General features: G+C 56.2%; 2 protein-coding genes across 2 annotated transcripts; both read left to right on the top strand.

Moving 5' to 3' along the window:
* The first annotated feature begins 903 nt into the window (after positions 1-903).
* LOC124525797 (testis-specific Y-encoded protein 2-like) lies at positions 904-13,261 on the top strand. The gene is made up of 9 exons (XM_047098379.1): positions 904-1,027; positions 8,850-8,900; positions 10,003-10,427; positions 10,771-11,217; positions 11,915-11,992; positions 12,140-12,251; positions 12,344-12,489; positions 12,583-12,667; positions 13,233-13,261. Exons 1-9 carry the CDS (start codon positions 904-906, stop codon positions 13,259-13,261), a joined length of 1,497 nt encoding a protein of 498 aa, XP_046954335.1.
* A 6,358-nt stretch (positions 13,262-19,619) lies between these two features.
* LOC124525774 (testis-specific Y-encoded protein 1-like) lies at positions 19,620-22,327 on the top strand. The gene is made up of 5 exons (XM_047098357.1): positions 19,620-20,285; positions 21,539-21,616; positions 21,772-21,883; positions 22,006-22,151; positions 22,256-22,327. Exons 1-5 carry the CDS (start codon positions 19,620-19,622, stop codon positions 22,325-22,327), a joined length of 1,074 nt encoding a protein of 357 aa, XP_046954313.1.
* Positions 22,328-25,833: the final 3,506 nt, after the last annotated feature.

Genomic DNA, 25,833 nt, shown 5'->3' with positions numbered 1-25,833 from the left:
GACGACTGTAGGGATGCATCAGGTCCCATGGAGTAACCTAGCCCTGGCCTTATCTGCCTAGGGGGTGATCGGAGCGCCTTGGGGTCCCAGGCATGGCATGTGTGTCGGTGAGCTTCCTCCTGGATGGCGCTGCCGACACAGGGCTGGCTGGTCAGGGGCCGCATGTGAGGCCCGTTGGGGCCTGGCCTCTAGATCCGATACCGCTTATAGGTGTTGTTGAAAAGACAGAGCACGATACGATCGTCCCTTGGGTGTCGCTGCACCGGGGACCCTGTCGCTGTCCCAGGTTCCCACTACCAGGTCTCCCCGGGAGGTTGCCAGGCTCCTTTTGCAGGGACACGATGGCTTGTGAGGGCCCATGCCCCAGGGTCCGGTGCTCACTGCGGATGGCTTGGGGGCAGTGCGAGAGCTTTTGCTCCCATTCTTAGAGGAGATTGTGGTGGTCTTAAGGGACAAAGATGTGCCTGGGGAAGAGAAGGATGACCAGAGGAAGCATTGGAGGAGGAGGAGGACGAGGACGAGGAGGAGAAGGAGGATGAGGAGGAGTTGGAGGAAGAGGACTGGGAGGCGTTAGAGCAGGAGGAGAAGGAGTGAATGATTGGGTGCAGGAGAGGGAACAAGCGGAGGAGGAGGATGTCCAGGATGAGGAGGAGCACGAGCCAAAGGAGGAGGAGCAGCTGGGGGAGGAAGTTGAGGAGGACGAGAGTAGAGGGAAGAGGATGAGGAGAAAAGGTAGAGCCAGGGTTGGAATGGCGTGAGCAGAAGTGTAGGAGCAGAAGGAGGAAGAGACCGAGGAGGAAGAGGAGGAGCGGGAGGAGCTGGAGGAAGAGGATTGGGAGGGGTTAGAAGAAGAAGTGGAGGAGGAGGAGGGGGAGTGAATGACTGGGTACAGGAGAAGGACAAATGGAAGAGGATGATGTGCAGCACGAGGAAGAGGAGGATCACGAGCCAAAGGAGCAGGGGCAGCTGGAGGAGGGAGTTGAGGAGGACGAGAGCAGAGGGAAGAAGAGGAGGTCAAAAGTCAGAGGTAGGGCAGGAAGGGCAGTAGCAGGAGAGGACCTGGGGAAGGAGGAAGATGCCTAGGAGGAAGAGTTGGAGGAGGAGGTGGAGGATCAGATGGAGGAAGACGACTGGGAGGAGTTACAGGAGGAGGAGGAGGAAGAGTGAATGATGGGGTGCAGGCGAGGGAAGAAGTGGAGGAGGAGTAAGTCCAGGACGAGCAAGAGGAGGAGCACGAGTCAAAGAGCAGGAGCAGCTGGGGGAGGAAATTGAGGAGGACGTGAGCAGAGGGAGAAGAAGAGGAGGAGAAAAGGTAGAGCCAGGGCTGGAAGAGCAGTAGCTGAAGAGGGGGAGCAGAAGGGTGAAGAGGCCGAGGCTCAGACTTCCAATACTATGTTGAATAACAGTGGAGAGGGTGGACATTCCTGTCTCGTTCGTGACTTGAGCTGAGAGCTTTTGCTCACTGAGATGATAGTAACGTCGGGTCGTCCATACATGGCTTTATGATCTCGATGGGTGCTCCTTCCATCCCTGCTCTCTTGAGGGTTTTTACCAGGAAAGGATGCTGTATTTTGTCAAACACTCTGTCTGCATCGATTGAGAGGATCCTGTGGTTCTCGTCCTTTCTTTTATTGATGTGATGAATCCCGTTAATTGTTTCGTGGATGTTGAACCAGCCCTGCATCCCAGGTACAAATCCCACTGGGTCGTGGTGAATAACATTTTAATGTGTTGTTGGATCCGAGTGTCTCATATCTGGTTGAGGAGTTTTGCATCCATGTGCATCAGGGAAATTGGTCTATACTTCTCCTTTTTAGTGGGGTCTCTTTCTGGTTTTGGCATCAAGGTAACGCTGGCTTCATAGAAAGAGTTTGGAAGTTTTCCTTCCATTTCTATTTTGGGAACAGCTGCAAGAGAATAAGTGTTACCTCTTCCTGAAATGTTTGCTGGCACTCCCCTGGAAAGCCATCTGGCCCTGCAGTCTTCTTCCTTCGGCAGGTCTTTGATTAGCAGTTTGATTTCTTTACTGGCTATGGGTCTGTTCAAATTTGGCTCTTCTTCCTCTTTCAGCTTTGGTAGTGTGTATGTTTCTAGGAATTTGTCCATTTCTCCCACATTGCCCATTGTATTGGCAAATAATTGCTCCTGAAGTTCTCTTATTATTTTTTTTTTATTTTTTAAATTTTTTTTTCAACGTGTATTTATTTTTGGGACAGAGAGAGACAGAGCATGAACAGGGGAGGGGCAGAGAGAGAGGGAGACACAGAATCAGAAACAGGCTCCAGGCTCTGAGCCATCAGCCCAGAGCCTGACGCGGGGCTCGAACTCACGCACCGCGAGATCGTGACCTGGCTGAAGTCGGACGCTTAACCGACTGCGCCACCCAGGCGCCCCAAGTTCTCTTATTATTGTTTGCCTTTCTGCTGTGTTTCTTGTGATCGCTCCTCTTTCATTCTTGAGTTTATTAATTTGGGCCCTTTCCTTTTCCTCTTTCACCAAACTGATGACTGGCTTATCAATTTTGTTAATTCCTTCAAAGAAGCAGCTTCTGGGCTCATTGATCTGTTCTCCTATTTTGGTTTGTTTGTTTGTTTGTTTGTTTGTTTGAGGTTGTGTGTGTTTTTGTTTTGTTTGACTTTTGGTTTCAATAGCATTAATTTCCGCTCTAATCATTGTTAATTCCTGTCTTCTGAATGTTTTGGGTTTCCTATGGTGTTCTTTTTACAGCCTCCTAAGGCGTCAGGTGAGGTTGTGTCTCTGAGATCTTTCTTTCTTCTTTAGGAAGACCTGACTTGCTAGATAGGTCCTCTTATTCCCGACTCTGGTGCGTCCCAGAGGTTTTGGGTTGTGGTGTTATCCCTGACTCGCATATACTTTTTCATTGAGTCCCATATACTTTTTATATCCTCTTTAAGGATATAAAGGTGTTATCATTTCCATATACTTTCTAATTGACTTCCGTATACTTTTCATGTCCTCTTTAAACCCCTGGTTAGCCCATTCATTCTTTAGTAGGCTGTCCTTCAGTCTCCCAGTATTTGTTACCTTTCCAAATTGTTTCTTGCAGTTGATTTCGAGTCTCGTCGTGTTGTGGTCTGAAAATATGCACGGTGTGACCTCGATCTCTTTGAACTTCCTTAGGGTTGACTTTTTTCCCCAGGATATGATCTGTAGAGGAGAATGTTCCATGAGCACTGGAGAAGAACGTATATTCTGCTGCTTTATTATGACATGTTCTGAAGATATCTGTGAAGCCCATCTTGTCCAGTGTGTCATTCAAAGCCCCCGTTTGCTTGTTGATTTTTTTGTTTAGATGATCTGTCTATTGCAGCGAGGGGGGTGTTGAAGTCTCCTCCTATGATGGCATTACTAAGAATGAGGTTCCTTATGTTTGTGATTAATTGATTTGTGTATTTGGTTGCTCTCAAATACGCCACATAAATGTTTTCAATTGCTAGGTCTTCTTGGTGGATAGACCCCTTGATTATGACATCATGCCCTTGTGCATCACTTGACACAGTCTTTACATTAAAGTCTAGATTGTCTCATAGAAGTATGGCTGCTTTGGCTTTGTTTTGCTGACCGTTAGCATGACAGATGATTCTCCATCCTCTTATTTTCACTCTGAAGTTGTGTTTACAACTAAAGTGGGTCTCTTGTAAACAGCATATCGATGGAGCTTGTTCTCTCATCCATTCTGTTCCCCTATGTCTTTTGATTGGAGCATTGAGTCCACTGACATTTAAAGTGAGTACTGAAAGGGGCGCCTGGGTGGCGCAGTCGGTTAAGCGTCCGACTTCAGCCAGGTCACGATCTCGCGGTCCGTGAGTTCGAGCCCCGCGTCGGGCTCTGGGCTGATGGCTCAGAGCCTGGAGCCTGTTTCTGATTCTGTGTCTCCCTCTCTCTCTGCCCCTCCCCCGTTCATGCTCTGTCTCTCTCTGTCCAAAAAATAAATAAACGTTGAAAAAAAAATAAACTGAGTACTGAAATTTATGAATTTATGGCCATTATCTTCTTTGAAGAGTTGGAGAAAAAAAATCTATATATCTTTATATCTATATCTACATCTACATCTATATATCTATATATCTCTATATATCTAATTATATTTCTACCTATAAATATAAATAAATATAAATAAATAAAAATAGAATTATAAGTATACTTATACATATACATATACATAGAGAGATGATAGATGATGATAGATAGATAGATAGATAGATAGATAGATAGATAGATAGATAGATAGATAGATAGATAATCATTTCTCCCCTCTGAGTGTCCCCCCTTAAAATTGCATGCAGGTGTGATTCAGTGGTCACAAACTCCTTTAAGTTTTGTTTGTCTGGGAACCTTTTTGTCTCTCCTAAGTTGAATGACAGCCTTGCTGGATAAAGAATTCTTGGCTGCGTAAGTTTCTAATTCAGCACTGTGAACAAATCCTACCCCCCCCCCCCCTTTCAGGCCTGCCAAGTTTCTCTGGGTAGGTCTGCTGCAAACCTGATCTATCTTCTCTTGTAGTTTAGGGACTTGTTTCCCCTTGCTGCCTTCATGATTCTCTTTGCCTGAGTACTTTGTGAGCTTGAATATGATATGCCTTGCTGCCTTGCTGAGGGTCAGTTTTTGTTGAATCTAATGGGGGTCCTCGGTGCTTCCTGGATTTCAATGGCTGTGTCTTTCCCCAGGTTAGCAAAATTTTCCACTATGATTTGCTCACATAACCCTGCTGCCCCTATTTCTCTCTCTTCCTCTTCGGGACCCCTGTGATTCTGATGTTGTTCCCTCTGCATGAGTCACTGATTTCTCTAATTGTTCAACCGTGCTCTTTTCCTTAATCTCCCTCGATTTTCCTGCTTCCATATTCTCCATCAGTTTGTCCTCCATATCGCTGATTCTCTGTTCTGTCTCCTCCATGCTTGACACCGCTGCATCCATCCGTCATTGCAGCTCAGTTATATCATTTTTAATTTCATTCTGGCCAGTTTTTACTTCATGGTTTCTCTGCACAAAGGGACTCTAATCTACATTGGACCGCAGCTAGTGTTCTTATCATCGTGGTTCTAAATGCTGCTTCAGACATCTAAATGCTGCTTCAGACATCTTGCTTGTATCTGTGTTGGTTGAATCCCTGGCTCTCGTTGCTTCATGCTCTTTCTTTCTGGGTGAATTCCTTCCTTTTGTCATTTTGAAGGGAGAAAAGGAACTCATGAGGTAGAAAATTCAAATGAAATATTCAAATTATAAAATGTTAAAAGTAAAGAAATTAAAAACACACACGTAAAAAAGGGAATGAATGATGGTAGATTCTAGGCATGTTTCATCTGGGTGTTGAAAGGGGTTTGACACGAGAGAAAAAAAGTGGGAGTGGAGAAAAATTTAGAAAATAACAAATATTACAAAGGGAAATGTTGCGAGAATTTGAAAAATCAAAACACTGAAATAGACTAGAAGGAGAATATGGGAGTAAAACAGAATTTGTGAATATAGACACGAAAGGAAAGAATAATGTAGAAGAATATTAAAGAAAATTGGTAAAATTTCCACCTGCCCAGTCTCCTTCGCCTCTCCGGGCACAGAAGCACCTCCCTTCCTGAGCCTCCTCGCTCTCCAAGTTCACTCCTCCATGCCACGTACCTGTTGAAGTCTGTGGTTCAGGATATGCAGATTGCTGTGCTAATCCTCCCGTCAGTTTCCTGGGTGGGTAGGATGGTTTAGTGTTGGTCTGGCTGTATTTCATGCACACGAGACACTTAAGAAACTTCCATGCTGTCTGCCATCTTGGCTCCTCCCCAAAGAGGTGAGATCTGTAGCACCAGTTCTCCGATATGAGCTATCCCACAGGACAGTTGTGGTCGATGACAAAGCGGAAAAGGACATGCACCAAACAGGGAGGCCACCCTGGAGGGGGAGGCAGAGCACTGGCTCCAGACCCGGGAAGGGGAGGAAGGGGCTCAAATGCTGGAGCCACGCCCACTTCCCTTCCTGCTGATTGTTCCTGAACAGCAGCCAACTGTCTGGGTCTGGTCTGGAGATCCTTCTCCCCAAGGACCCACGGTCAAAGAGTTCAGTGCCCTGCCTCTGCCCCACCTCCACCACAGCCACCGCCAGAGCCACAGCCCCAGCCACAGCCACAACTACTGCAGTGTCCGAAGGGCCACGGGGCCATGGGCGTGCTTCCCAAATGCTGGTGGGCTCCAGAAGGAGGCAGCAGGCATTTAAACACCTTGGGCCTCGACGCTCCACCTGCTGGGCCTAGTCTGGAGCCTCATGTCTCATGTTCCCACTCCGTGTGCTCTATGGCCCCAGCCTGAGGATGGGCTAGGGCCCCAAAGCGAATGAGTCGTGTTCCGGAAAACGCTGAGACTCCTGAGAATACCGGGCCTCCGTTCTGCTGGAAGAGGGCGTTCGAGAGTCCAGGAATCGTGGCAACACCCCTGTCTCAGTCCCAGACAATTTCACCCATTCATACGCATGCACACGCACACGCACAGGCACTGGCACACACACACACACACACACACACACACACACACACACACACACACACACACACTCCCCCTCTGTGGCTATCTATAGTCATGACTTACTCTCCTTCCTCTGCCTCCTTCCATGTCCCTCTGGTGTCTGTCTGTCTCTGAGTCCCTGTGATCATTTTCTTTAGGGAACGCTTTCTCCCTCCCCCACCTCCGTCTCTCTTTCTCTGTCTCTGTCCTGTCCCTGGACAGTATCAGTGCATCTGGGTTTCCGTGTGCTGTGCATGTCCTTATGGACATAGTAGGCTGCTGATGGCACAGGGCTGCAAGGGAACACACAAAGGAACGCGTAAGTAACGGGGTCAGAGCACATCCAGACCTCCTAAGCCGTGAGTGCCTCCAGGCAGCCCACACAAGCTGGGTATACATGTGAACTGTGAAAGGTCAGTCCCTTGGCCCTTGCCCTGTAGGTTGCAGCCAGCTGGGAGGTACTGACACCCAAGGGAGTCCCCAGTGTTTAGAGGGTGTGAAGAAAGGGCAGGAGCCGAGGAGGCTGGGAACCTAGTCGTGGCTGCTGTTTCTCCACATGCCATGTTCCAATGCCATTGGTACTGTAAGGTTGGTATCAGTTGTGGCTCCCTTTCCTTGGCATCTCAATGCCAGCTTCCGTGACCCAATGGAAGTCCTGAATCTGCCCTAGTTTTCAGCCGGGTTTGGGCCCCAGGACAAATGCATGTGTTGTGTGAGGGGGGGAAGCAAGTGTGGGTCGTGGGGAGGCGCTAGCCTCGTGAGTGGGATGTGGCAGAGGGCATGAGTGAGTGCAGAGGTCCAGTAGAGTGTCTGTGAGTGTATTGTGGCTGGCGCCTGTGAGTACTTTTGCCTGAGACCTAGCGTTTGTGCTGGCAGCGCGTGCGTGTGTGTGTCCACGTGCCGTGTGGCCGTGCATCTTTGTGCCCGAGTGAGTGTGTGTAGGCCGTTGGCTAGCGAAGGAGAGAGACTGGGGGCTTTCCTGACTTGGTGGGTAAGGGGGAGGCTCAAGTGCCAAAGTCCAGCGAGTGCAGTCCCTTCGCTCCTGGGATCGACACGGAGCTAGCTGATCACCTTTCGTGACGGGAGGAAAGCCTGGACTTTGCCTGGGCCCGCTCGTCCTGTGTTGCCTTGGCCAGGGGCAAGCTGGGGTTGGGCCTTGCATGGCCCAGTGGAGGAGGACCAAAGTTCCCTGCGAGGAAGTGGGGATTAGTGGAGGGAGGCAGCAGATAGCCTGAGTAAGTCCGGTCCTGCTCCTGGACCGGCCTAGGGGGATCATCGCAAGGCCTTGTGTACCCAGCCAGGGTGTGGGTCTCGGTGAACATCCTCCCGGATGACCCTGCAGAGACAGGCCTGGCTGGTCTAGGGTCCCTTGCGAAGTTGGGGCCCGGCCCCTGGGCCCCAATATTGTGGTAGGTGTTGTTCAAACTGAAAGGCATTGCCTGCTTGTCCCAGGCAGTCCCTGCACCTGGGACCCACACTTGCTCCCACGTTCCTGCCACGGGGTCTTCCAGCGATGCATGGGCGTTTGACCGGCCCCATTTCTCTGGAGGGAGTGAGTTGCATAGGCCAGGTGCACCAGGGTCTGGGCCTGCTTTCCTGTCTTGCCCACCCCCTACATCCTCTGCTGAGGGCAGCTTGAGGGCTCACCACTGGACCTGTTCCTCTCCCTTTCGGGGTAAATGTTTGCCTCTCTGTCTGTCACAGTGGCCACCCCCTCTCAGCCCCCTACCACCTGTTCAGCCTCTCCCCATCCACCTGCGTTTCTATGCATTGCTGTCCCCTGAAGCTGTGGTGTGCTGCCTCGTATATCACAGCCACCCCGGAGCATTTCGGTACCCCGTACGTCTCCTGACGTGGCCCAGCGAGTCTGGAGGAACCTCTTCTGTGTCACGGAAGCAACATGTTGGCCACAGGGCCCGGCACACCAATTTGGCAATCCTAGAAGCCCCCGCCTGCCTGGCAGCCTCCTGGTCCCATGAAGAGGGAGGGGAGCGCTGCATTCCACCAAAGGGAAAAGGCAGCGCATGAGTGTGGTGCCTGGCCAGGCAATGCATCTCGAGCCTCCAATCCTGCAGTGGCTCTGTGTGGGGTGTGTGTGTGTGTGTGTAGCTGCTGCTGTCTGAAGGAGACAGGCAGGGAGTCCACATCACCAGTGCCCTGACAGGGAGGGAGACCACATCATTGCCCTCACTTCACACCCTCTGCAGCTCATTGGTTCCCCAAAGTGGTAATGTGGCTTCGTGTAGACCCTGGGGCGTGTCCCTCACTTGCCTCCCAGAGCTACATCCCCCAGCCCCCTGACACCTTTCGGAGGCCCTTGAAATCATGCTGTCTGTGGCACAGGGGGACAGTGTTTGGAGTCAGCGCCCACGCTCATGGCAGCCTGCCGCCTAAGTGAGTGGTAAAGGAAATGGGACCAGGATGAACAGACATACGGCCAACGAAGGCCTGGGGAGGCTCCCTGTGAGAAGATGGCCAAGCACTGTGGGCGGAAGGGGACCGCTGTCCGTGAGACAGACACAAGCCCCAGGAGTCCCAGGGCCCATGGTCACGGGTCTTTCCTGTGCACTGCCACACACGGGAGGGATGGGCAGCCGATCATGAGGGGGGCGGTGTGTGCTTGCCAGTGTGTCACTTTGCAGGCAACGGGGACAAACGGCAAGAGCAGCGCGCATGCTACGCAGCCTCCCCTAGTGTGGCGTCCTCCCCACGTCACACACCTCTTGTCACCGACCTTCCCTAGCCGGTGCACTGCTAGACTGCTGTCATGACATACATGTCTTCTTGGAGCAAGGATGGACGTAGAGAGTATGCAAAGGAGGCTGAGCAGATGGAAAACCAGGGGGCACAGACAGCAGGCGCACAGCTGAAGTGCGTCTCGCGGACAGCCAAGGTGATCCGCTCAGTGGATTGGTCGGACTCGGGGCACAATGAACAAAGGTGGCGGTGTAAGTGGGAAAAGCGTGGAGGTCCCCCTTTACCCGTGTGTGTAGATAGCCGCGTGCCCAGCGCACCGTGGAATGCAAAGGTCGCTTTCGCGTGGCCAGAAGCCAAACAGGACACCCAGAGGGCACAGAGGGCCGGCTGCAAGCCCCCGGGAGGAGTTGCACTGCGTGGGGCCCAGAGCCTTCCCGCCTAGGCAACAGACGCGCCCCAGTTTCCGGGTGACCTAGGGGGCGGGACCGCCGAAGCCACGCACACCACCCTCCCTATGATTGGTCCTGAAGGCAGTGAAGCAGCCTGGGCGTGGCTTGGAGCTCCCTCAGCCTCAAAGCCGCAGGCGCACCCCTCTCACCACAAAGGCCTCCGAGGCAGGGGCAGCAGAGCGATAGCCACCGCCGAGGCATCCTGGGTACAGCACCGTGCGCATGCGCCCCGTCGACGTTTGGGCTCTGGGAGGAAGGGGGAGCGAGTTGCCAGCCATTGCCCTCCGGGCTCCCCCGACTGGGTCTGGGGAGGGGGGCCGTGCTCTCACCTCCCGCTTCGTCGTCGGTAGGAGCCACCGTTCGTGTCTCGGGCCGGGGCCGCATGATGCGCGACTCGTGTTTCCGAAACACTGGGGATGCCCGGAGGCCCCATGCCGCCTTCGACCGGGAAGGGGGCGGTCGAGAGACGAGGGCCCATGGGGACACTGGGTCTCCGGCAGGGCCGGAGGTGGCGCAGGCCGAAGGCTTGCAGGCCACCAGCGAACAGCCTGTGCAGCAAGGCCAGGCCCGACCCGAGGGGCAGGTGGGCGGCCCCAGCGAGATATCCGTGCCGCTGGGGCATGACATAGTGGCGGTGGAGGCGCTGTGGGGCCTGGTGGAGCACGAGGTTGAGGTGGCGGCCGCGGAAGAGGACGCGCCTGGGGAAGAGGGGCATGACCAGAGGAAGAAGGGGGAAGAGGACGAGGAGCAGGAGCCGGGGAAGGAGAAGGTCCAGGTTCACGAGGAGGAGGACCTGAAGGACGAGGGGGAGCAGCAGGAACAGAAGAGCAGAAGGAGGAGGAGGAGGAGGAAGCGGGGGAGAGGCAGCAGGAGTAAAAGATTAGAAGGAGGAGGAGAAGCAGAAGCCCAAGCAGAAGGAGGAAGAGCGGAAGGAGGAGGAGTTGGCGGAAATGAAAGGGGAGGAGCAGGAGCACCAGGGTATCCAAGCGGGGGCGGGGGCGGCAGCGGGGGGGGGCGGCGGCGCCGGCGGCGGGGACCGGGGCCTGGACCGGGGCGGCGGGGGCGGGGGCGGCGGCGGCGGTGGGGGCGGCGGCGGCGGCAGCAGTGGCAGGGGAAGAGGACCAGGGGGAGGAGCAGGAGGAGGCAGGGAAGGCGTGGGAGCCATTAAAGGGAGAGCAGAATTGCAAACCGAGGAGGAAGAGGAGCAGGAGAAGGGAGCGCTGGAGGAGCAGCAGCAGGGCGAGGAGGAGGTGGAAGGAAAGGAGGACAAGGAGGAGCGGGAGGAGGAGGAACGGAAGCCGCGTGAGCAGGAAGGCCGATGGGTGGAAGAAGCCCTGGAGCTGCAGGTGAAGCAGGATAAGAAGGAGCAGTTCGAGACAGGCCTCCGTCCTTGCCCTTCCCCGCTGGAGGCTCTGGAGGCCCTTCAGATAGAGCTACAGCCCGTGAATAAACAAGCCAGCCGGGAGCACGCTCGACTCAAACTCAGGATGTGGCAGAGGCGGCGGCATCATCTGGAACGGAGAAGTGCCCTCATCCAGGGCATCCGTGGTTTCTGGGCCAAGGCTGTATCCTTCCTGCTGCTGGGGGAGGGTCCAGAGGGGACTGGGCTTGCACAAGAGGAAGGAAAGGGAGGTGACATTTAGAGGAACCCGGGACAGGGACTGGAGCTAAGCCACGCTCCAGTGGCCGGGAAGGTGCAAACGTGATCCCATCCAGTGGTCCTGGCTCTGCAATGAGTGTGGGAGGAGGGCAGTGCTGGGGTGGTGGAGGCACGTGTGCTGTCCGTGGCACCTGGCACGGAAACAGCGCTGCGAGAGTGGGGAGTGGCGGTGGAGGTCCAGGCCAGGACGGGGAAATGACCGAGGGCTTCTTCCCACGCAAAGCCGCGTGGGGGCACGTGTCTGGGTCCCGCTAAGCCTCCTGCTGCGGGTTAGGCGATGCGAATGCCCTCCGGTCCGGTCGGCGCGAGACCGGATGTGTGCTGTGTGGCTGTGTGGAAGTAAGCGTCCTCAGTGTCCTCATGAGCACACAAGGCTAGGCGTGGATGCGGGCGTCTGGGCGTGCACAGCCTCCTGTGCGTGTGTAGCAGAGCCCTGCGGAATGCGGAGACCCCGTGGGCCTGGATGCAGCCCGTGGGGAGGGCGTGAGGCCCTGGGGGAGGACGCCAGTCCCTGAGGGAGGACGCCAGGATGCTGTCCACACTGGTTCTCTGGGTCGAGCTCTCTCATGCCCAGCACCTGAAGGCTCTTTGACCTGCAGCAGTTTGTGAACCACCCTCAGATGTCAGCCCTGATTAGCAAGCACGATGAAAGCATGCTTCGCCACATGACCAATCTGAAGGTGGGCCTGGGAGTGGGAGGCGGTGTGGGTGGGTGGCTGTGTGGGCAGGGGAGGTGGTGGGGAGAAGTGGTGTGTTCCTTCCTCAGGGGAGGGCGGGTCTCCTGGAACAAGATTTCACATTTCTGCCCCACATTTCTACCACGGCAGGTGGAGGAACACAAGTTTCCCAGGGAATGCCGGACGATCCTGCTGTTTTTTGGCAAGAACCCCTACTTCCAGAATGAAGTCGTCACGAAGGAGTATGTCCTTGGCCTTGCTGGTAAGTGTCCACTGAATGCATGGGCGGCAGTGGGTGGAGGGTTGAATGTGATTAGTTCTCTGGCGCCTTCTCACATACTCGTCTTCCTGCAGGGTATAGGGCGTCTCATTCCAGTCCCATCCAGTGGTACCCAAGGTACAGACAGGAGGCCTACAGACGCAGGCATGACAACAGCAGCCTCAACTTCTTCAACTGGTTCTCTGACCACAGCGTTGCCGGCTCTAGCAGGATTGCTGAGGTGGGGCCCTGTAACGAGGAAGGGAGGTGATTTTCATGGGTTCCCCCACTGCGTGGGATAGCTACCTGAGGCCTGGCCTGTCTCCCCTACCAGATAATCATAGAGGATCTTTGGCGCAATCCCCTGCCGTATTTCAAGGTGGAGGAGGCCCCAGGAGAGAGCACTGAGAGGGAAAGAGGTGAGCAGCCAAGGGTGTGGGCACTGAAATGTGTGCCGTGGGGCCCATGGCACAATTCTCTTCTGCACGGAGGCACCGAGACTCACAGTGGCACAGGAGGTGACGCCAGGTCAAAAGGGCATCGGCCTGAGACAGGGAGTCTTAAGACGTAACGTGTCAAAGAGGCTTTGCCCCTTTGGGGAGGCTGAAGGTGGGCAGTGGGCTAGACAACAAGAATGAGCAGAGCGGGACATCCCAAGCTGGCTCATCAGATAGCACGGTGACAACTGTCATTCCAGGACCATGAGCCCCACCCTCAGGCCTCCTGCCACCAACTGACATGTTGTCTGGCTTCTGGAGCCACTTGTCAGCTTTGGCACAGCTTATCACACCCTCCCATTCTACCTTCCGTTTGGAAACATTCAAGCAACCTTAAACAGGGCCCAGATGAGACTCTCACCTGTCGTGTGTGTGTGTGTGTGTGTGTGTGTGTGTGTGTGTGTGTGTGTGTGTGTGTGTGTGTGTGTATCGATGTGGGTGTGGGTGTGTCTGTGTGCCTCTGTCTGTGTGTACCCGTATATCCCAGGGATATGCACGATCTTGAGAAGACTATGAAGGAGCATCGCACTTCACGGACCCCAGTGGAAACCCTTCCGATGCTCACCGATGGTCCACAAGATTCTCCTGCCCGTGAAAGAAGGACAAGGCTGGTGGTGACACGTGGCACAGGGTTTTGAAGAAAGACATTGGAAGAAGTACATTTGAAGAATATACATTTGAAGAAATATAGAATGGGAGATACACAGCATGAAGTGTTTGTGTGTGTTTTCTGCTCAGGTACGCTCTGGGGCGTGTCCATGTATACATGCGGCTGTCCAGAGGTGTAAGTGTTCTGTGCCTGCACATTGCAGTTCCCAGGAAGGGCGGGACGTAGGACATTGTCCGTAGGGATGGGTCACACATTGGGATTGCGTGTGAGGTCAGTAAGATTGAACCAATGGGGAGTTGAGTGAGGGAGGACAGGGCACAAACCTGAGAGAAAGGCCAGCGCCCAGGTTCATATCTTTCCTGTGAAAATGAGGAAGTTCAAGGAAATGCAGAGGCCAGCACAGGCCAGGGATGTCCAATACTCAGGGTTTGGGGATGTCCATGATGGTGCCCCCAGAATCCCGCATGGTGACATCCTCAGTCATGTTGACTGAACCGCCACACAGGGAGGAATTCCCAGGGTTGAATACCCTCTGGTTTTCAGATGTCTACGAATGCAGACTGTCTCGTGGACAAGGTCAGGATCTCAGGAGCAGCCATACATATTTGAGGGATTGTGAGCAGGCTGTCGGATTGGTGGTGTCCAGGGGAGGGAACCGAGGGACCAGAGGGAGAGTGGGTGGGTAAGACCGATGAAGTTCTGCTTCAGGCAGAGTTGGCAGGGAGAACGTACACACTGCAGAGGAAACAGCCCACTACAGTCTCACGCAACTCCAAAATCACAGCCAACTTTCCTGGTTCCACTTCCTGAAGCTGAGCCTCCCACCCTCTGCTTCACTTACTCTCACATATTGACACACACACACACACACACACACACACCCACAAGACTCCTGAAGGAGTCCTAGTACGGATGCCCTTGTGTGACCTTTGCTGTTTCTGAAATGACCTCAGGTTACGACTGGGGGGCCCAGATTGCAAGCCAACAGAGGGGAGGGTCGCGGGGAGGTGGGGCTCTTAAAGGCCACGGACACGCCATCCTCTCCCTTGTGCCCGCTTCCCTCTCATCATCAGCCGTGATGAGTCTGGTGCTGCTCTTCCTCTGGGTCCACAGTCTTCTGCCGTGTGCCCAACACACCATGTGAGACTTGTGAGAAGACTCCCAAGGGCAAACACCAGCAGGCGCTCAGAGAGGTCGCCTCGTCCCAGGCAGCCTGCGTTCCTTGGCCCGAGTGCCTGGACAAAGGCTGCCTCGGCCACATAGGGAACGATGGACTTGTGCAGCCTTAGCATTCTGTGCAGAGGTCCCGGGCAGGCCTGGAGCTTAGAAAGGACTGGGACGAGCCTCACCTGGGAAGAGGCGAGTGCTGGGGTACTCCTTACACAGCAGATGGCTGCTTGCCAGAGATGTCTGTGCTAGGGATGGGGCAAAGGCTCCACCGTGCTAGCAGGGCAATAGACAGAGTTCAGCCCTGTCCATCGCAGGCTCTTCTCTATCCCCAAGTTGCACGGCCCCCAGCACAGCGTGCCTGAGACTGACATCCCCACACTAATCTTCCCGTCTCCCAAGCTGCCCAAGCCCCCCAGGATCCCCACTGCACAGCTCTGCAGTACAAGAGCCTTCTCTGCAGTGGCTCTATTCCGGAGAAGGCGTTGGCAGTCCCAATGCATGGAGGCTTCTTGCCCCTACCAGTATGCAGACAACATGGTCAGCGGGGTGTCAGCACGCTGTGGAGTTGGGGATCTGTACGCCCAAGCCTTACCTCTTCCAGGGCGGAGGCTGTCGCACTCTCTAGAAGGGAAGGCAGGTCTTTCTCTCGCTGCTGTCTGCACACTGGCTGGAGAAGCACGTCTTCTCAGCTGCTTGATGTGTAAACGTCGGGGTACCCTGGAAAAGCTCCCTGTGCTGGCCCGTGTCTTTGGGTGTGAACATCCAAAGAAAGTATGGCCCATGATTCTGCAGTGGGAACACGGCCTCAGTGGTCACGGGGCCGGGCCCTTTGGGGCATCGTTCTGCACAAGCAGGCCGTTACTTGATAGGTCTTGCCCAACAGGAACACTTTACGGGACAGGGGAACACAGGGTCCCCCACACGTTCATATCTGCCGCCAATACCTGCTGAGGGGCCAGGGTGACTTTTCCGCCCGGCCTGTCCCAAAGAGAAGGTACGGGCAAGGTGTGGGTGTGGAATGCGCTCACGGCCCCCAGAGCCGAACCCTCAAGTGTGGACACTTGTGTCCAGGGACCGTGGTCAGAGGCCTGGGTGCTCTGTGTCCGACGGATTACAGCCCTCATGCCGCACACCCTGCAGCCCCGGGTGTCCTCCCGTCGCCGCAGCACTCCCTGGGGAGCCCCAGGGTCCAGGAGCTGCTAAACCCCCTGCACAACTCTATGTGCTGCCTAGCGGCCTCTTCCACCACAACACCAGCGTGTGTGGGCTCCAGAGTGCTGTCCCTCGACAGGGGACACCCTCGGCAATTCAGGAGCCTTCTGACTTCCATGTCTCTGAACCACACGTGTCTCTCATTGGCCTGTCGGGATCGTCCTGTTGTTCTCTGTGTCCAGGAAATGTCTTGCCTTGCCTGTGCTCCTCTGTCTCCCTGAGTGAGCCCTGGCGTGTCTGGGTCCTTCCCTGGCTTTGCCTGTGCCAACGCCTCTCTGGTGATGCCTCCTTGCCTGGCCCAAGTGGGCACAGCTGTACCCGTGTAACCGCCTTCGTCTCTGCACACCTGCGTGTTGTGTCAGCTGCGGCTCTGCTGGCCTGTCTTGTCTTTGGTGTATGCTCCTGCGCTTGAGTGGGTTTCCCTCTGAATTCAACCCCTTTCTTCCACTGACAGATCCAATTGCTGTCCTGCTGTCAGGGGGAGGGGCTTCTGCGTGGTCTCTGATATGTTCCCGGAGCCAGAAATCCTTCCGTGCCCGTAGGACCTTCGTCAGAGGATTGGCCATGCACTCACTGCCAGCCAGGTAATGTCCCCAAACGCAGGTGCCTTGCTGTGAGCATTAAGTCGCGCCTCTATTTTCCGTCCTTCTGTTTCCAAACCCTTTGGACCCTAGGGGCTCAAACGTCACTGGCTTGCACGTTGCAGGTGCAGGCGTGAAGTGTGAAAAGCGGTCTAGCAACGTTTTCCCACTTACTCTTTTGCCATGTGGCATGTTCCTGGCTGGGAGAGACTTCCCCCTGCCAGCGTGTGTCTCGTTTCCGTGTGCCTCCTGTGTGTTCTGGTCCCTCATTGGTCCCTTACTTCCTACCTGGGAGTCTGATTCATGTTTGCGGGAACCGTGCAGACACCTTTGACTGCAGGGTACTGAGCTCAGCTTAGTCCACCAGGACTAGTGCGTGACTGAGGTACACAACGGGCAGTCACGGAGGTGCCCGTATCCTTCACGTGCAAGCGCCCCGTCCAGCCCCCTTCACCGGGACATTTCTCAGCAAACCCTCTATGTTTGTGGTGAGAGCACTTAGCTCTGAGAAACCTGACGAGGCGGTGAAGCGTTGCTTACGGCTGCCCTGTGCAAGTGAGATCTCCAGAACTCATGCACATGGCATGACCGCCTCTTCACACCCTAGGCCCGACACCTCCTCATCGCACCCTCCCCTGCTTAACACCACTCCACTCTCTGGTGGACTGCATGCCTTTAACTCCTTTTAGTCTCCTCAGGAGCCCATCAAGCAGGGGTCAGCACCACTGTGTTTCTGTCAGGCGTTGGCCTCTTTCAGGGAGCCCAGTGCTTTCTGCACTGATGCTCAATGCACCCGCTGAAGGGTGAGCCACACTAAGCCCGACGGCGGACCCTTTGGCCCTACGTTTCCCACATATGTGCCCGGTGGCAGAGGTGCACAAGGAGCCCGCCTGCATGCGTCTCCCGGGTCCTCCACAGGGTACAAAGTACCGCCCCAGGGGGCTGAGCCGCATCACATGGGCATAGCTCTGCTTGCACGTGTTAGCCTTTCATATCATACGGGCAGCCCAGACTCAGAAATCCAGCTACCTGCTTACAAGTATCCAGCCCTCGTGCTTGTGCAGACCCTCGGTGTCTGTACAGACATTTGAGTCACGGTCTCGTGACCCGTCAATACAGCTGGACGGTCTGTCCTTACCTTACAGCCTGGGATGCGGTTCTCACTCATTGTCCTCCCCTCGGGTGCGAGTTTCCTCCATCACTGTGGTGGAATGTAACCTTTATCACCATACGTTGGCTTGAAATTACTGGGCGGATCACCTGTCTGCGTCCGGGGATGCGAAGGAGACCTTGGCTCTTTTGCTCACGGTGCACCCTTTCTCTGTGATGAGTCGCTCTGGATGAGAAGCTTGCCAGAGGCGAGGGGCCTCAGAGTGGAGCACATTTCCTGGGCATCTGTGAGAACCTCGTTGGTTCCACTCGGAAAGCATTGACTTTCACGGATGTGCAGCCTCTGCTTTTCCCTGCATTTGCCGAGCTTGGGGACGTGATTTCTTCCCGCACGTGCTGTCCCTAGGTCTCTGCGGTCTCTTTCCGGCAGTCCCGTTTCCTGTCTGCTGCTGGTCAGTACAGGGCCTCCAGCAGCCCTGTGGGGATCGGGTCCTTGCTTTCCTCCCTGCGGTGGCCTCTTCCTCACCCAGAATGGCCTCACTGCAGCTTCCTTCTAGTTCAGGGATCGTTTCAGACTGCCCTTAAGGTCCAGGTGGGAACGGTGCCGTTTGTGCTGAGGGCTGACCACCGTACAGCATTCGTCTCTGTGGAAATTGCACAGGTGAACTTCACCAGATGAATGTGCACACTGCAGTTGCCCTGTCATCAGAGTCAGCCCACCTGTCTCCGCCTCGGCTGCCCCTGCTCTCCTTCCTCCTACCCTCCCCTTGCCTCCCCCTCCCTTGTCTTCTTCCTGTCCCTCCCTCCCACTTTCCTTCCAGCTCTCTTTGTCTTCGTCTCCCTCCTCTCCCTCACTAATGCCTCCCCCTGTCTCCGCCTGTCTTCCTTGTAATAGGTGCCCCTCTGTCTCTTCTTGTCTTGCTCCTCCTCCCTGTCTCTCCCGCCAGTCTCCCTGTGACTCTCCCTCTCCAGGCCGGTCTTCCCCCCCACTCGTCCTTCCTTCATCTGCTTGCATGTGTGTCTCTCTCTCTCCCTCTATATCTCTGTCTCCCTGCGTGTCTGTTTCTCGCTGTCTCTCTCAGTGGACATTCTGTGTCTGGGTGCACGCTTCTTCAGAATTCTCGTTGGCACCTGGGAAACGTGGAGGGAACTCGTCTGCTTTCGTGTGTACTAGTGACAGCAGGCACGGGGCTTTCTCAGAGACAGACACAGACAAGTTTGTAATTCTCGGTGAGGGGCCCCTAAGCGCCCTGCTTGGAGTCGTCCTCCTTTTAGTGGAAGGTTAGATTTCCGGACCGGAGGAAACTGCTAAATCCTACTACCCCATCTCCCTGGTGCTCTGTACGGAGATCAGCAGGGCACCAGTGGCAGATGGGGCTCTGGGGGTTGTTGTTTGCTCTGAATTGCAGTGCAGTGAATTCTGCTGAGCTGCTTTCTTGCAAGGACACGGCCGTGGGGTATGTCTAGGGTGGGTGTCACTGGTTCTGGGTGGGCGCCCACCTTACCGCCGCCCTCAGCCTGATGGCCAAGGAGGAGAAACCGTGCGGACGGGCATGTGGCGCCGGTAGGCGCGACACCTAAGGACTTCTCCAGGCCTTGCCCCAGCTTCATGAAACAGGGGCAAGGGGACGGAGCAGACAGTGGCTCACGCTGCGGACGTTCCTGTGCTGAGTGCTCTGGTGCCCGTAGTGAGGCCTCTGGGGAAAGGGTGTACAAGCGAACACAGACTGTGTGACACCGGGGACCTCGCGAGTCAGGCCTGGAAGGTGACAGCGCTGAAGAGGACATGCGGCAAAACGGGGTCCACGCTGGCGGCTGGGCCCTTGCTCCAGAGCCCGGACCGGCCGCTGGCGTGCGCTAGCCGGCGGCCAACACCCTGCCCTGCTGTCGTGCAACTGATTGCTCCGCCAACCTGGCCAGCGGGCCTGACCTGCCCTGGAACCACTTCGCCCGCAGGCCGCATGCGCACACTCCTCACTGCCTCTGTCTAGGCCCCGCCTCCACGGCAGCCGCGGCCAATGCGGAGTCGTCAAATCCCAGAGCCTGTGCGCCTGCGCCCAACTTGGGCGGGCTGAGGCGGGAGGCAACAGGGAGCCAACCGCCTTGAGGGCAAGGCTCTCTCCACCTGCTGCCATTTCCCTGTCCTTGTCCTGAGGCTGCCCTAGCTACACTGGGGCCGGGGCCGAGCGTCATGGCCAGCGTGTCGCGGTCCGGAAAAAGCGGTGATTCCCGTCGACCCAGGGCCCTGATCGTCCTGGATGAGAAAGGTCGAGAGTCCCGGGCCCGTGGGAATGCAGGGGCGCTGGAGGGCGTGGGCTGGCCGCAGTCCCCAGGTTCAGGGGTGCAGGAAGCCCAGGCCGGGTGTGAGATACAGGGGGCAAGCCCAGCGGAGGAATTGGTGGTGATATTGGATGACGGAATGGTGGCGGCTGAGGTGGTGATCGGGGTGGAGGAAGAGGACGGGGAGGCGACCGAGGAAGAGGTGGCTGGAGAGGAGAATTCTGAGGGAGCCAAGCCAGAAGCAGAGGACATGCGCGAGCAGGAGGAGGTGGAGGAGGGGAGACAGCAGCTGGAGGAGATTCCGGAGCAAGAGGAGAAGCCCGAGGCAGATGCAGAGGCGGAGGAGGGGCCCCAGCTCTCACAGGAGCCGCAGCAGCAGGAGCCAGTGCTGTGTCCTGCCTCAGCCCAGGACCCGCTGGCAGCGCTGGAGCGTCTTCAGCTGGAGATCAGCGCTGGGAATGCCCAAGATTCCAGGGCCTTATGGCGGCTGAAGCGCAGGATTCTTCGGAGGCGGATTTCTTACCTGGATCAGAGAAGGGCCATCATCGAGCACATCCCTGGCTTCTGGGCCCAGGCGGTATCCTTCCTTGTGCTGGTGGGTGATGGCGGGGGTGTTGTGCAGGAGGGCTGGGCCCTGAGAGCAGGGTGCCTCAGGGCGATGGCCCCCAGGGAGGAGAGCTGGGCAGTGGTCCCTGGCCCTGGGTTGGTGCGGTCTGGGATCCAATGTAAGGCCTTGGACAGGGGCGGTTGTTGGGGATGGGGGGACTTGGGGACTTGGACCTGCTTCCTCTAGGTGTCCGCCAGCGTTGGCCTGCAGGCTGCTCTCACACGTTATTTGTGGACGTGAGGCATGTGTCCCCATGCTACCAGAGCTAGGGTAGCACAGAGCAGCCTTCACTCAGAGCAGATAAGGCAAGGAAACGTTTCGCTGCCAAATGGGAGAGTGACACAGGCCGCACACCCACCTTCACATTCACAGGCTGTGCACGTTTTCTAGCAGTTCCGTCAAAAGAGAGCATTTCAGACACACACTCATGGCCTTTAGTGGAACCATGCCACCCCCCTGATCCAGACAGGAGGACGACTCAGACCTACTCCGAGCGGGGTACAATCTGCCTCCACAGACCCACCCACCCACCCACACACACCCACACACACACACCCACACACACACACACACACACACACACACACACACACACACACACAGGACTCTCTCCTGGTATCTCCACTCCTGCTTCCCTCTCTGTCCACAGGCTCCGGCTGGGTCCCACCCATGTCTTTCTCTCCTGACTGGCTGTGTCACTGTGTCTACTTTCTTTTCCCTCCTCTGCCCTCCTTGTCCGTGCTTCTCGATCTCTTTCTCCCTCCCACACCCTCCGTTTGCATCGTAAGTGTGCAGTCGGTTTCTTGTAAGCCGTGTTATTCCTTCTGGACTCAGAAGGCCGGTGACAACATTGGTCTTCACGGGAATATGCCAAGACACCCAGCCGTGAGGAGGGGTCAGAGCACATGCCGACATCACAAGCTATGATGGGCTGCTGGCAACCCACACAGGTCAGGTATATGAAGGAACTGTGAGGAGTCCAGGCAGCGGAGTCTCTCCCTGCTGTGTGCAGACAGCGTGGGAGGTACAGGAAGCCAACGGACAGCGCAGTGTCGATGGGGTCTGATGCATTTGCAGAGGCTGAGGAGTGTGGGGGCTAGTGTTTCCTGGTCTTTCTGCACATGCCATGATCTAGTCCCTTGCTCTTAGCCTGGGAGGGTTGTGGTTGTGGGCCGTGTCTGATTCCACAGCATCTGAAGGCACAGCTCCTTGACCCAGCACAGATTCTGAATCACCCCCAGTTGTCGGCCTTGAACGGTGCCCAGGACAAAGACGTGCTCAGCTACGTGGTCAACTTAGAGGTCAGACCGGGGAGGCTGTGGCTGGGGGCCGTCCCGTCGGGTGTGGGATTTGGGCAGGAGAGGGTGAGGCAAAGGTGCTCACCCTCACAGCCAGGCAAGGAGGTCAGGACCCCGAGGGAGGACACTTGCCCTTCCTGTCCCGTTGCTCACGGCAGGTGGAGGAAGTGGGCCATCCCAAGTACCGCTGCAGAGTGATGTTTTTCTTTGGGGACAACCCGTACTTCTGGAACCCAGTGATCATTAAGGAGTATCAGCTTAGCTTTGCTGGTAGAGTGTGGGTCCCATGGTGGTGCTGGGCAGGGGGATGATGAGCATGAATCAGGGGCAGGAGGGAGGGGTGGGTGGAGAGGAGGCCGTCTGGTTGCTCCTCAAATCCCCTCTTCCTTTAGGCTACAGGGCAATTCGTTCCACTCCAGTCCAGTGGTTTTGGGATTATGAACGTGGAGCTCCCAGTCGCAGGCATGACCCCACCAGGCTTAACTTGTTGAATTGGCTGTGTGAGCATAGCTGCCCAGGGACGAACAGGTTTGCCGAGGTGGGGCCCCTGAGGCCTTCGTCAGCAGTGGGATGTGGGTGGCCCCCGGCCAGAGAGGAGAGTGGGCTATGCCCAATGTGGCGCCGGCCTGTGTCCCCTACCAGATCATCATCGAGGACCTGTGGCCCAATCCCCTGCAGTACTACCTGTGGGAGGAAGGGACCAGAGGACAATGACCTGACGTGCGCACGTGTCGGTGAGAACCCCAGTATGCAGTGTGTTGACACATGTGTTGTATGGGCAAGGAACGTGGGCCAGACATTGGCTTGGAAATGGAAGGTCCGCCGAGACTGGGACCCAGGTAGCATGGGGAGCGGGTGGGAGGATGACAAGGGACCTGCAGGGACTCAGCTGCAAACACACAGTGGGTCGATGCCTGCAAACCAAATGCAGTTGTGCTGTGGGCTGGGGCTTTGGAGGGCCACTCGGGAGGAGCAATGCTTCTCCACCACAGATGCTCCCCGTGGATGTCCGCCCTCTCCCGGGCTTCCCCCTGCTCCTTCAGTCTGGATTTGCCTGCCAGTCTTTGGGACTGGAGCTGCCGTGTCCCCAGGCGCCACTGTGGTGAGAATCTCGCACTTCCTTCCATGTGCCCCACCACGCCATGTCCTCCCGCAACCTGACAGCCATTCTTAGAACTAGCCCAAGGCCATTGGGGGCTGGAAAGGAATCCCTGGGTGACAAAGCAAGAGGGATCCCAAAAGGGCGAGGCAAAAGAGTGGCACCATCTGGGATGTATTTGAAAATATCCCATATCACTCTTGGTGTCTGTTGTGTGGGGGTGCGTGTGTGTGCATGTACGCGAATGTGTCTGCGTGTGCCCATATGCATCAGGGGCTCTGCATCTGTGTGGACGTGAAAGGCACAGAACTTCTATGTTTGCCCATCAGGAACAATGGAGGACGCGACCAGTGCTGGAAGAGATGGGTGGATGCGTCTCCTGTCTTCTACGAGCCCCGGAGACAATTGGGGAAGTGATCACATGTGGCAGCCTTGAAGAGTTGCCACGATGTTTATGCGGACACATACAGGAAGCTAAAAACCCTTCTGTTTCTGTGTGTGTGTGTGTGTGTGTGTGTGTGTGTGTGTGTGTGTGTCTGTGTGTGTGTGTGTGTGTGTCTGTGTGTCTGTGTGTGTGTGTGTGTGTGTGTGTGTGTGTGTGTGTGTGTGTGTGTGTGTGTTTATGGGGGACCCGAGGAGGGACGACGAGGACGGAACCTGAGTGTGACTGTCCTAGCCGCTGCCAGGGTGATTCTGTGTGTGCAGGAGAGGTGCAGTACCAGTGTGGGGCAGGTGTTGCCATGTGCACAGAGGCCTGCCTTCCTGGGCAGGCAGAGTCTGCAAGGAGGAGGAGGAAGAGACAGACCTGTTATGTGGAGACTTGTTGTATAGGCCAGAGCCGAAAGGCAGGGAAGGGGATTGCACAGCGGGAGCAAATTGGTCCATTGGGTCCTGGTACAGTGTGGCCAGGACTTGGGGAATTTCAGCCAGGACCCTTGCTCCCAGAGGGGTGTCGTCTCCTTGGTGAGAGAGAATCCAGTGAGCAACGCCTCCAGTGAGGATCAGAGCTAAGGCCCCGTGTCCCCGGAGAACTCAGGAGTAGGCAGGCTTCTCACAGTCGATGCCAGTATACCTTGCTGCTGCCTCCCACACCCGGGGTCCCTTTGACCCCGAGCCCTGTCCTGAGACAGTGGCTCAGGATGGGAGATGTGTGAGGGGAAGAGGCAGGTGTGGGTTGTGGGCAGCACAGAGGCTTATGAGTGGGATTTCATGGAGAGAGTACGCGCGAGGGCGGAGATCCAGCGTGAGTTCCTGCGAGTGTGTGTGGGCGTCTGTGGCACACTGGGCCTGAGATCCGTGGTGGTGCCGGCAGTGTGTGCGTGCATATGTTCGTGCAATTGCGTAGCCGTGTGTCTCTGTGTGTGCGGGAGTGTGTGTGTAGGCCGCTGGCGAGACAAGAGGAGACACAGGGGTCTCTGTGGATGAGGTGCTTATGTGGGACGGTCAGGTGCCACAATACAAGAGTGCAGTCCCTTCCCTCCTGAATCCTGATGGTAATCGCTGGGACGGTGCAACCGTTGCTCTGCCAGGGGGCTCAAGTCAGGTGCAAAAGGGAAATTGGTGCAAGGTCAAGACGGGGACCGAGGGGAGGAAAGCCTGTGCCCAGCGGCCAGTGGACCACTTGTGAGTGAGTGTGCTTGTGTGTGTGTTAGTGTGTGCCTATGTGAGTGAGTGAGTGAGTGAGTGTGTGTGTGTGTGTGTGTGTGTGTGTGTTGAGTTGCCCTGGTGGGCCTACAGTAGCAAATACGGAGGGGCTACAAGGTTGTGCCCAGACTTTGTGCACAGAGTAGCTAAAGAACCCAAGCTGTCAGGCTACGTTGTGTGCAGAGGGCGTAGGTAATTCGCTGGAGGGAGGCGTCCAGCAAGAATCTCTGCTCTAGGCGACGTGCCATGTGTTGTCACCAGTCAGCTCTTCCTCGGGGCTCTCCTCTCTGCTTCCTGTGCACCAGGCCCAGGGAAAGGGAGGAGCTTGGACCCTAGCCCTCAGGTGACTTGCGTCCCCCTGGAGTGCCGCAGCAGTGTGGTGTGTGGGGATCCGAGTGTGGATGGGCAGGTGAGCAGCCTGCCAGCTGCTCTCTTAGGGGACAGTTCGTTGCCTGCAACACCTCTCCCCGCCACACTAGATCACCACTGCCGCTGCAGCTGGGCTCGGGACATGTCAAGGTGTGTCCCAGAACTCTGTTCCCCTTGCACGTAAGTGGTGCCAGCATGAGCCTCTCAGCCCCTGTGCGGGCGTCCCTGATTAGCCTCAGGCTTTGTCGACTCCTGGCCTCATGTAACATGGGGAACTGGGTTCCTTTCTCAGTGTCTCAGCGGTTGCATGTCGACGGAGAATGCTGTGGGCATTGGAGTCAGGAATCCCGACCGTGCTCCCCCCGCCCCGCCCCAAACTGCAGCGGGCAGCACGTGGCCCACTGTGTGTGCGCTTTGGGGAGTCTAAAGCCTTACAGCCCACCCCCCATATTCTTCTCAGGTGGTGGAGGGTCAAGGGGGCCTACGGAGGAACACTGGTCCCAGTCTGCTGCCGGCTCTGCCCACAGGTGTGTGTGCCCAGCTCCCTGACGCTGAAGCTGCAAGCCTGAAGCCGCACTGCCCCCAAAGCCCCATCCCTAGCATTTGCGTGTGGGCCAGATGGATTGAAGTCCCAGTGACCCTGCGGGATCACAGCGGGTGGTCTCATCTGTGCCTGGCTACCCGCCTACCTGCCTTCCCCACAGCCCTTTGCCCCCTTACAGGGCTTTCGGTAAAGACGCGGCCACCGTCCGGCATGAGAGGAAAGGCTGGACAGTGTCCCAGTACCGCTGGTCATGTGTTGGCTGCTGCCAGCTGGACAGCATGGAGACCCCATGGCCCAGTGGAGGAAGTCCGACCTGTCCTACAAGGAATTGGGGACGACTGTAGGGATGCATCAGGTCCCATGGAGTAACCTAGCCCTGGCCTTATCTGCCTAGGGGGTGATCGGAGCGCCTTGGGGTCCCAGGCATGGCATGTGTGTCGGTGAGCTTCCTCCTGGATGGCGCTGCCGACACAGGGCTGGCTGGTCAGGGGCCGCATGTGAGGCCCGTTGGGGCCTGGCCTCTAGATCCGATACCGCTTATAGGTGTTGTTGAAAAGACAGAGC

The sequence above is a fragment of the Lynx rufus genome, unplaced genomic scaffold (genome assembly GCF_022079265.1).
Source record: "Lynx rufus isolate CCGP_SWC_20201006 ecotype Redwood Valley unplaced genomic scaffold, mLynRuf1.p SCAF_48, whole genome shotgun sequence".
NCBI classification, from domain to species: domain Eukaryota; kingdom Metazoa; phylum Chordata; class Mammalia; order Carnivora; family Felidae; genus Lynx; species Lynx rufus.
This window is presented reverse-complemented; position numbering and strand designations above follow the sequence as displayed.